Below are 11,322 nucleotides of genomic sequence, written 5' to 3'. Positions count from 1 at the left end.
GAGCAGGAGGGTCCAGCGAGCAATGCGTGCGCTGCTCACTGTCCCATCCTTAATTCTCCCATCCAGCAGCATCTGAGTGGGGGTGTGATCAGTGAGGATGGTGATTGGGGACACTCCTGTAAACACCTGCGACCACTTCACAGCCCAGTGGGTGGCCAGCAGGTGCCTTTCACAGTTTGAGTAACCCCTCTCAACCTCAGTGAGGACCCTGGAGGAGTAGGCCACCGGCCTCAGCTGGCCGTGCAGCTGTTGCATCAGCACAGCACTTAAGCTATCCCCGCTGGCTGCTACCTCCAGGAAAAATTCCTCGCCCTCATCGACCGCTCCCAGGGCCGGAGCTTTCTGCAGCTCTCCCTTGAGGTGGGTAAATGCTGCATCACAGTCCTCATCCCACTCCCACTCCACGCCTTTGCGCGGGAGCCAGAGTAGGGGTGCTGCAATGGCTGCGTAATCCTCAATGAAGTCCCAGCAGTAACCGGTCAGACCCAGGAACGACCTCACCCCTGTAACTGTAGTCAGAGCCAGTAACTCCTGAACTGCCCTCCTCTTAGCCTCATCAATGGCTCTCTCCCCTGTCCGCACAGTCAGCCCCAGGAATTTTACCTCTGTCTGACCGATCTGTGCTTTCTTAGGGTTTACTTTAAAACCCTCCTCATGCAGCAGTCCCAACAGCTCTGCCAGCAGGGACCATGCTCTTCCTCCAAATCGGAGAATAGCAGCAAGTCGTCCACATACTGGACGAGCTGTCTGGGTCTGCTGAACTCTTTCAGGCAGTTGGCCATACATTGATGAAAAATGCTCGGGAAGCCCTGGGGAAGACAGTTCCAGGTATATTGCTGTCCTTTGAATGTAATGGCGAATTTGTACTGGTCCTCCCACCGCAGCGGGATGGACCAGAACCCATTCGAGATGTCCAGCACCGTAAAGACGGCTGCGGGCGCGGGGATGGCTGTGACTAGGTCGGCTACGGCTGCCACTGTGCGCGTACAGGCAGGGATATTTTTATTGAGGACTCGGTAGTCCACCATGGCCCTCCAAGAATTGTCCGTTTTCCTAACCGGCCAAAGTGGAGAGTTCACATGTGTGGCTATTGGTCACAACACTCCCTGTCTGACTAGAGATCCCAATGCGACCTCTAGGTCTGCTTCAGCCTCCCTGGGAAAATTATACTGCTTCTGGGGCTTAGACATGGGGTCCCCATCTACTCTGACCTCGACACCATTTACCCGTCCACAGTCATGCTTATGCCTGGCAAATGCTGCCAGGTTGGCCCGCACAAATGCCTGATAGATCATCGGGGTGCCGTCTACCAGAGCGCCGAGGTCATATCCCTCCTTCGGCTTTACAGTGCAGAGGGAACCCTTCCCCTGTTTCCCCTGGATGACTGCTGTACTTTCCCCCTCCCCGGTGTCAGCTGTGCCCCACAGACAGTGGTTCCTCAGGTCTACCAGAATTTTCTGGCCGCTGAGGAAATCTGCCCCTAGGATCCTTTACCCACTCCCTCCCACGGCAGAAGGACACACTTCCACATGGTGTGGAGGGTGCCTATGTGTATCTGCAGTGGTTTGGAGAAGAAGCCCTTGCGTTCTTCTCCAGTGAAGCTGGTTAGGCAGTAGGGGATCCCACTGGATAGGGGTGAGGTGGTCAGGTCGTCTACATGAACCAGGATGCACGAGGCCGCTGTGTCCAGCAGATACTCCCCCCCGGACCCCCTCAACCCCCATCATGACACGTGGTCTGCTCCACGCATCATAGGTGACCGGGCAGAGGTACACGGGTTTCTTGGGGTCTAGTCATTGGGGGGTGTTGGTCTGGGCCTGAAGGAATTCGCCCCCGGTCACAGCTGCGACCTTCCCAGTCTGGGTAAAGAGTGCCTGCAGAGCCGCGAGGAGACCCTCGAGTGGGGCGGCAGGGCTGGGCACAGCTCGTGGCCGTGGGGACTGGGGCTGAGGTTGGGGCCTGTGGACCTCTCTTTTTCTGCCTCGGATCCTGGCATTCCCTCCTCATGTGCCCGTCTTCCCGCACCCGTAGCAAACCCCCTCTCTGTCTGCCGGCCAATTCCCTTCTTGCCTCCACTCTCTCTTATCAGAGCCGGGGCGGATCTCACACACCTTCCCCTTGGTGGGTTTCTCCCCACCCCCCCGATTCTGCCATTGCGAAAAGAGAGGGTCAGCTGCCTCAGCACTGTCCCCTCTGTGGCTTGGGGGTCTCTGAAATCGAACCACAGGTTGGCCTGGGCACGCAACTCCGGTAGGCTGTTTGCCACCAGTGCACGCAGCCAGCGACCACGTCGGTGTGCATCCAGCTGGGTTCTGTCCAAATTCCCCCCCACTGGTTTCCTCATACACTGGCCACAGTCGATCAGTGAATGCCTGGGGGGGTCTCCCCAGGTCTCTGGACAGTGGCCTGTACCCGGTCGAACGGACAGCCATCGTTCAACCGCATGGCCTCCAGGATATCCTCCTGGAGAGCGGCCACTGTTCGCTGACCCCTCTTGCTCTCAGCAGAGAGAGCCTGACACAGGGCTGGGTCCAGTGAGAACAGCAGCAGTTTTCTCCGTTCGGCCTCATCGCAGTAATTTATGTCTCCTACCTGCTCTACTTCCATAAAGTGAACAGAGGAGTCTCCTTTTCGGGTAAGTTTATTCACATGGGCCACCATCTGCCGCAGCTGGGTCGCACTGTGGGGAAGCACGTATTGGTTCTGTAGGGGACCCTCAGCCTGACCCACTGCGGGTGGTCCGAATCTACTCTGCCTGATGGGGCACATTGGGGCTGGTCCCGAAGGTTTAGATTCCAGCATTTCACCCTGCCTCTCCTCCGGGATCCCCAATGGGGCTGTGGGAGAGGGCCTGTAGGATTCTTCCTCCCTATCCTCCTCCCCACAGCCTGTTTCACTATGCTCCCCCTTCCGCACCTCAGCTGGGCTGATAAGGCACACCACTCCTTTACTGGGTGCCTTGCTTTCAGCCCAGCCAAGGGCTTTTGCCTCAGCTAGGGCCAGAGCTTTGGTGTCAGGCCGGGTGGGGATTCGAGTCTCGGGCACTTCCAGAGCTTTTGCTCCGGCTAGAATAAGGGCTGCTTTGGCTTCAGCCAGAGCCAGGGTGAGCCAATCAATTTGTTCCTGAAAGGAACGATGATCCGCCTCTGCCCTGCTGTGGCACGCCTGAAACGCAGCTAGTAGCTGGAGACTCTTACCCTCTCCCAACCTTCCCTGGTTCTAAGCCTGGGCAAGTTCCTCCTGCAGTCCCCTGACGTAACCTTTTCCCTCAGTTACCTGGGACTGAAGGTACTCCCTGTGGTTGCGATAGCTTTCTCCATCTCTCTCTCGTTCCTGCCTCTCCCACTTTAAATCCTGATCCAGCTTTTCCCTTTCTTTGCTGGTCTTTTCCACTGATCTTTTATGATCTTTACTCTGGGTCCACCTGGCTGCTGCATCCTCAGGCCATTCACCCCTCAGCAGCGCCTGCACTCACTTCCTTGAGCAGTTTATCCTTGCTGTTACATACCTAGCAATCCTACCCTCCATTTTATACTACTCTCCACCAAGACCTACTGTCTCTTCACCTTCATTCAATGCACGTCCTGCCGCGGTCACCATTGTAAGGGGCGCTTGGGGTGTGGGTTCGAATCCACACTCCCCTGAGGTTCTGTACGGACGATTTATGAGGATGGGTGAGTAACGAGGCACCAGACACAGTGGGTAAGAGTACAAAATGGCTAATGTTGTTTATTTAGAAAAGTAAACACAAAGAGAGAGGGCATAGGAAGTGGTCATAAATAGCAGTAATGGCACAATCTCACTCAACAACACGAAAAATTCTCGCAACAGGGAAGGGGAAAATAAGAGGTTAAAACATTCCACCCACACACAACCCACCTCCCACTTCCACCCTTCTTACCAATTCCTATCCTAAATTGAGTCTGTGAGGGGGTTTGGGCGATACTCACAATCCTATCAACTCCGGGGTTCTGGGGGCACTTATTTCAGCTCGGGGTCCCTCTGGGGTGGGTTTTACGTTGTTGGTCGGTTCGGTTTTCCTCCTCGATGTTGTGTCGGTTTCTTTTATTTGCCTCTCGGTTGGCTCCTAAGCAAAAAAGCTGCTGGAGTTAAGCACACCTTCCCCAGAGCGAGGGCCTGTCAAGAGCTGACTCAACTCCCCTTTAACTCAACTCAACCACAACGAAAACTGACTCCCACCTTCTTAACTCAACCCTACAACTCAGTGCAAAAAGCTGACTCCAACCTCCAAGTGTGTTTTTGCAGCTTATCTTATAGTCCGTTCATCTTCGCGCCAAAACTGCATGCCATTGTCTTGGGTCTTCCATGAATAAAATGGGGTGTGAATGGCACTTCGATGTGTATCGATCTGTCTGGAATGGAAGATTAGCCACACCTCCTGTATCCTGTCACTCGCTGATGGGGTGAATGATGATTGTTCACTATCTCGACAGAGGTGCCACTCTGTCTGGGCTGGCCAAAATGATTGCATCAGACCTGTGGGCCTTTGTTTAATTATTCAAACTGATACCCTTTGTGTTGTCTTGTGTTTTACTGGGGTGATTTTGCCTGGACATGTTGCCTCTTGTGTGAGGGTTTTACACAAAAAGCTGGAGAAATGTAGTTTTAAAAATATAAAATTGGCTTGTATCCATTTTCCTGGAAGAACCGAATGTACACTCTTCCGCCTTACGGTAGCTGGCTTATCCCCCGTCCGGTTCTGTGCCCCTGCAACACTGTCTGTTACTGTACAGCGTGGCCAGAGTCCCATCATCCTCCACGGTTTACAGGCTGTTGGCTGCAGTTGGTCATTTTAAACATGGCATCTTCCCATTTTCCCTGCCACGTCTCCGTGGTTGGTTTTGCAGAACCTTACAGACAGGGCATTTCTGTCATCTCAAACTTACCTGCCATCTATTCCAGCAGCATCGGTGCCCTTGAATAAATCTCACCTTGACACTTACAGTCGCACCACAATCAGCCCAAACACTATCACTAAACACACCAGCATCACTACCAACACCAACCTTCTCCACAATCACCTGATGCTGCACAGGACACAGGGCATCAGCACTCAACCACATTGCTTCCCGGGAGGCCAGTGATGGCCTCACCATGGCCACATTTACATCACTTCATGCTGTACATTCTGACTGCCCTATGATGCTCCAGGTTGGCACCACCCCACACCAGTTCTGCAAAGCGTCCCTGCAATGTTCAACCCATTCCTTTCACTCATCACCATTGTGAGAACCCTCGAGAAGATGCACGGTCACTTGCTCTTACCATTCCAAGCACCAACAGAAATCAGCCTCCCGCATTACTTAAGATAGTGAATTAGAGGGGTCTGTACTGAGTGATTGCAAGGTATAAGCCAGCAGGTGGTGAAGCCAAGGACAGTCCAGGAAAGAACTCAGCACAATGCTAGCTCACTTCCTAGCTCTGCTGAAGAGAACATAGATAGAGGAGGGAATTACCATTTTTTTGCTTTACATTCTCTTACAGCCTTCTCCATTAAAAAAATTCTATAAAGTTTACCTGCAGTTTTTGAAATTTGACCTCTAGCTTTGCTTCTAATAATTTTTAAAACTCGGCAAAAACTGCGACAAGCTGAAGAAAAATATTCCATCAGTGCACCTAACTGAACAGTACTGATGTATCCTGGGTTGCACTTCAAAAGTACTGAGGTTGTGAAAGTGCAAATACAAGTTATTTTGTATTCAGATTGTCCAGTTACAGCGTATCAAATTTATGTAGAAATTTCCATTATAAATACGGGCACAGGAATTTATAATGGAAATAGCTGACTCAAAGAATGTTCCAGACTTCTGAAACTCGAAAGACAGACAAAAACTGCAACCTTAAAACAGTGCCTTGTAACTTTATGGAACCAACTAAGCCATTAACCTGGCATTTCTCACCAGGATCCTGCAAGCTAGATGCTCACAGATTTGCTTGGTCTTTATAGGTGTGTGAATTACTTGAGTTAGGGATGAGAGTGAGCAACCCTCAAATTAGCTCATACTTCTCCAAGTTCTCAGTCAGTCACTCTGTCCCTGGTGATAGATTCCAGTAATGTTCCCACAACTGATGTTAAACTGACAGGTCTGTTGTTTACTGGTTTCTGCTTCGCTCCCTTCTTAAATAATGCAGTGACAGTTGCAAGTTTCCAATCCAAAAGTCACAATTACCAAATCGAGAGATTTAAAATTAATCCAAAAGCACAAAAATCGGGGCCCGATTTAGATTCGAAGGTACATTTTTTAATTTTACCCCCAGGTACACAAAGTTGTAGTGCCACGGAGGTCTCAATGTCCAAGTACAATTCTACCAGCCAAATGCTGCCTCCTTCAAAGACTGCTTGTTGACGATGATTACTGGTGGGACTAGGTTACTACATTCTGCAAGACATTTAACACATTTACTATTAAAAAAATTATAAATGTGATAAAAAACTTATCTAGAATAAATTTCAATAGCATTATATTTTGACTGCTCAAAAAACTAGACATTCTTCAACATAGTTAGTATCAATACACTATTTGCCACAAACATCTAGTATTTTGTACACAAAGTTTTATCATATCAATCATGTCAACAATATAATTACACATTTTTTCACAGAGAATAACTGCTCTGAAGATGCATGTATCAGCAATTTATACCCTGCAGTTCCAAAGGTTGTAATTGCAAAGTGATTCAGTCACTGTACATAATACTCTTGGTGCCATTCAAGAGGTTAACTGGAACTGATTATTTTGGGGGGTGTGGGTGTACAACAGTTAAGATGAAACTTCCTGACACCTTGGCCCATGTGTATAATTTTCACGTTTGCTTTAGTGGAGCTGGGATATTTGCAGATGCTTGTTCAAGATAGGCCAACGGTCCTTGAGCCAGGTCAGCTGATTTTTTGGGCTGTACATTAATATCTTCCAAGACTTGTTGCCAGTGGCGCAGCTTACTTAGGTGCTTCTGGATCAAGGCCTCCTTTCTCTGTAGCTCATTTTTCAATTCTGAAACATCCTGTAAAACAATATTAAAACAAATTAAGAACCTTTCCCAAAAAAGTGAATTCAATGCTTAGACTTTAAAAAGGCACAATGTGGTCAGAAATTTATAGTTAATAAAATATACATTGAGGCAAAAGTTTCTGAAAAAAACAGTTGAGCAGTGCCAAGCAGTGGAACTGGTAGGTCCATGGCACACATGCCGCTTGCAATTGTTAAGTTAATAGTAGCATTTGGAAAAGTATAGGCCACCCCACTGAGCAAGGGATGGGGGGAAAATGGATGCAAGAACCAGTGATACAACAGTTAACATAGTTAAGCTACTCGCTGGGTTTTTTGCCTCTGAAAAGTGCAAGAAAGTTCTGCACGAAATATTTTTTAAGAGAAAGAGCAAGAGACACACACAAAGCGCAAGTGCGCACGAGGGAGGGAGACTAAGAGCCCGAGGGAGGGAAACGGTGCGTGCCCCCGAGGGAGGGAGAGAGAAAGAAAAGGAGAATGTACAAGGAGAAAACACACAGGGCAATGATGCAATAAACAAGGGTGCCCCAACTGCAATGTAGAAGTTGTTGCGATCTGACCCCTGAAGCACTATCTATAATAGTCAAATGGTTCCAAAGACCATTGGCATCACACTTTTCCCAACCTGTGTGTAGTCACTCCACCAGCCTGCCACACATTTTCCCTCAGTTGAAGTACTTTGTTGCCTGGAGAACCACAGTAACGGTGAAGCAGGATTTGGACACCAGAATTGATTAATATAGGAACAGGAGTAGGCCATTTAGCCCCTCGAATCTGTGCTGCCATTCAATGAGATCATTGCTGATCTGTGACCTAACTCCATAAACCCACCTTTGCCCCACATCCCTTCATACCTTTGGTTAACAAATATATATCAATCTCAAATTGAAAATTAACAATTGATCTAGCATCGAGTGCTATTTGCAGAAGAGAACTCCAAACTTCTACCACCCTGTGTGTGTAGAAGTGTTTCCTAACTTCACTTCTGAAAGGCCTTGCTCTACCTTTAGGCAATGTCCCCATGTCCTCGACTCCCCAACCAGCGGAAATCGTCTTTCTCTTATCCCCTTAATATCTTGAAACCTTCAATCAAATCACACTTAACCTTCTAAATTCCAGGGACTATCACCCTAGTTTGTGTAATCCCTCCTTGTATTTAATCCTTAGAATCCTGGTATTATTCTGGTAAATATATGCTGCACTCCATCCAAGGCCAATATATCCTTCTTAAGGTGTTGTGCCCAGACACAATCCAACAAGTATTTCTCTTTCATAAAAGATTATATAGGCTAATAAGAAAAGCCAGCACTTCTGCCATCATTTTATATCCAGAAATATACTAACTCCATTCAGCTTTATTGTGGATCCTAGTAATAAAATACCCATGACTCAATCCCCAATTGATTTTTCCGTCGAGACAACTTATCCAGAAAGAGGAAAGAGAAATATTAAACCACAGAAAATAAAGTCCCTTCACCTCTTTTATGACTTGTTCAGGTTTTTGAACAGCAAGCTGTAGCCTCTTCTGAAGAAAGAAGCACTCCGTTTGTCTGGCAACATCCAAAAACTTTTGAATGCATTGCTCTACACCTGTGGCAAAATAAATGAAGACATTCACAAAAAATATGCCATGTTGTTGGAAATTTCATAATTTGAATCGAAATGCATCTAAATCTGCATCAATAGCAGAACTGAAAAGTGAAAAATGCCATAAGATGGTAATAAGATAAACTTTCTAATAATTTAGTTATCTTTGAGGCTCACACCCTTTTTGCTAGATAAATCTCTTCCATATGCCTCCATTCAAAGCCTGTCCTGCTGTGATATGTTGACCAAGCGAGGAATCAGTGCTTTTCTTGCTCGAGGAAAAGATGTCAAGGAACTGCGACTAGCAAGCAAGCTTCCATACAATCACAATCACTAAGGAGGTGGTACTCAGTAAGATAATGGGACTAAAGGCAAATAAATCCCTTGGACCTGATGGTTTGCATCCTAGGGTCTTAAGAGAAGTAGCAGCAGGGATTGTGGATGCATTGGTTGTAATTTACCAAAATTCCCTGGATTCCGGGGAGGTCCCAGCAGATTGAAAAACTGCAAATGCAAAAAAGGAGGCAAACAAAAAGCAGGAAACTATAGACCAGTTAGCCTAACATCCGTGGTTGGGAAAATGTTGGAGTCCATTATTAAAGAAGCAGTCGCAGGACATTTGCAAAAGCATAATTCGGTCAGGCAGAGTCAGCATGGATTTCTGAAGGGGGTCATGTTTGACAAATTTGCTAGAATTCTTTGAGGATGTAACGAACAGGGTGGATAAAGGGGAACCAGTGGATGTGGTGTATTTGGACTTCCAGAAGGCATTTGACAAGATGCCACATAAAAGGTTATAAAAGGGGTCAGAGGGTCTAGTAAGGAGGGGGAACTGAGGGAAATCTTTATTAGTCGGGAAATTGTTTTGGGGAAATTGATGGGATTGAAGGCCGATAAATCCCCAGGGCCTGATGGATTGCATCCTAGAGTACTTAAGGAGGTGGCCTTGGAAATAGCGGATGCATTGACAGTCATTTTCCAACATTCCATTGACTCTGGATCAGTTCCTATGGAGTGGAGGGTAGCCAATGTAACCCCACTTTTTAAAAAAGGAGGGAGAGAGAAAACAGGGAATTATAGACCGGTCAGCCTGACCTCAGTAGTGGGTAAAATGATGGAATCAATTATCAAGGATGTCATAGCAGTGCATCTGGAAAATGGTGACATGATAGGTCCAAGTCAGCATGGATTTGTGAAAGGGAAATCATGCTTGACAAATCTTCTGGAATTTTTTGAGGATGTTTCCAGTAAAGTGGACAAAGGAGAACCAGTTGATGTGGTATATTTGGACTTTCAGAAGGCTTTCGACAAGGTCCCACACAAGAGATTAATGTGCAAAGTTAAAGCACATGGGATTGGGGGTAGTGTGCTGATGTGGATTGAGAACTGGTTGTCAGACAGGAAGCAAAGAGTAGGAGTAAACGGGTACTTTTCAGAATGGCAGGCAGTGACTAGTGGAGTGCCGCAAGGTTCTGTGCTGGGGCCCCAGCTGTTTACATTGTACATTAATGATTTAGACGAGGGGATTAAATGCAGTATCTCCAAATTTGCAGATGATACTAAGTTGGGTGGCAGTGTGAGCTGCGAGGAGGATGCTATTAGGCTGCAGAGTGACTTGGATAGGTTAGGTGAGTGGGCAAATGCATGGCAGATGAAGTATAATGTGGATAAATGTGAGGTTATCCACTTTGGTGGTAAAAACAGAGAGACAGACTATTATCTGAATGGTGACAGATTAGGAAAAGGGAAGGTGCAACGAGACCTGGGTGTCATGGTACATCAGTCATTGAAGGTTGGCATGCAGGTACAGCAGGCGGTTAAGAAAGCAAATGGCATGTTGGCCTTCATAGCGAGGGGATTTGAATACAGGGGCAGGGAGGTGTTGCTACAGTTGTACAGGGCCTTGGTGAGGCCACACCTGGAGAATTGTGTACAGTTTTGGTCTCCTAACTTGAGGAAGGACATTCTTGCTATTGAGGGAGTGCAGCGAAGGTTCACCAGACTGATTCCCGGGATGGCGGGACTGACCTATCAAGAAAGATTGGATCAACTGGGCTTGTATTCACTGGAGTTCAGAAGAATGAGAGGGGATCTCATAGAAACGTTTAAAATTCTGACGGGTTTAGACAGGTTAGATGCAGAAAGAATGTTCCCAATGTTGGGGAAGTCCAGAACCAGGGGTCACAGTCTGAGGATAAGGGGTAAGCCATTTAGGACCGAGATGAGGAGAAACTTCTTCACCCAGAGAGTGGTGAACCTGTGGAATTCTCTACCACAGAAAGTAGTTGAGGCCAATTCACTAAATATATTCAAAAGGGAGTTAGATGAAGTCCTTACTACTCGGGGGATCAAGGGTTATGGCGAGAAAGCAGGAAGGGGGTACTGAAGTTTCATGTTCAGCCATGAACTCGTTGAATGGCGGTGCAGGCTAGAAGGGCTGAATGGCCTGCTCCTGCACCTATTTTCTATGTTTCTATGTTTCTATGCACAAGATAAAAGTTCACAGGATTGGGGGTAATGTATTAACATGGATAGAGGATTGGCTAGCGAACAGAAAACAGAGAGTAGGGATAAATGGTTCATTCTCGGGTTGGCAATCAGTAACTAGTGGGGTGCTGCAGGGATCAGTGCTGGGACCCCAACTATTTACAATCTATATTAATGACTTGGAAGAAAGAACCGAGTGTAACGTAGCCAAGGTTGCTGA

General features: G+C 47.4%; 1 protein-coding gene across 1 annotated transcript in view; it reads right to left on the bottom strand.

The window, feature by feature from the left end:
- Positions 1-3,703: 3,703 nt before the first annotated feature.
- The window catches only part of LOC139257515 (mediator of RNA polymerase II transcription subunit 28), a 30,663-nt gene continuing 23,044 nt past the window's right edge, over positions 3,704-11,322 (bottom strand). The window contains exons 3-4 of the mRNA XM_070874514.1: positions 8,506-8,618; positions 3,704-7,023 (exon numbers count right to left, since the gene is read on the bottom strand). Coding sequence (XP_070730615.1) covers positions 6,826-7,023; positions 8,506-8,618 — 311 coding nt within the window. The 3' untranslated portion in view covers positions 3,704-6,825. The remainder of the gene's footprint in view (positions 7,024-8,505; positions 8,619-11,322) is intronic.

The sequence above is a fragment of the Pristiophorus japonicus genome, unplaced genomic scaffold (assembly GCF_044704955.1).
Source record: "Pristiophorus japonicus isolate sPriJap1 unplaced genomic scaffold, sPriJap1.hap1 HAP1_SCAFFOLD_858, whole genome shotgun sequence".
Classification (NCBI taxonomy): domain Eukaryota; kingdom Metazoa; phylum Chordata; class Chondrichthyes; family Pristiophoridae; genus Pristiophorus; species Pristiophorus japonicus.
This window is presented reverse-complemented; position numbering and strand designations above follow the sequence as displayed.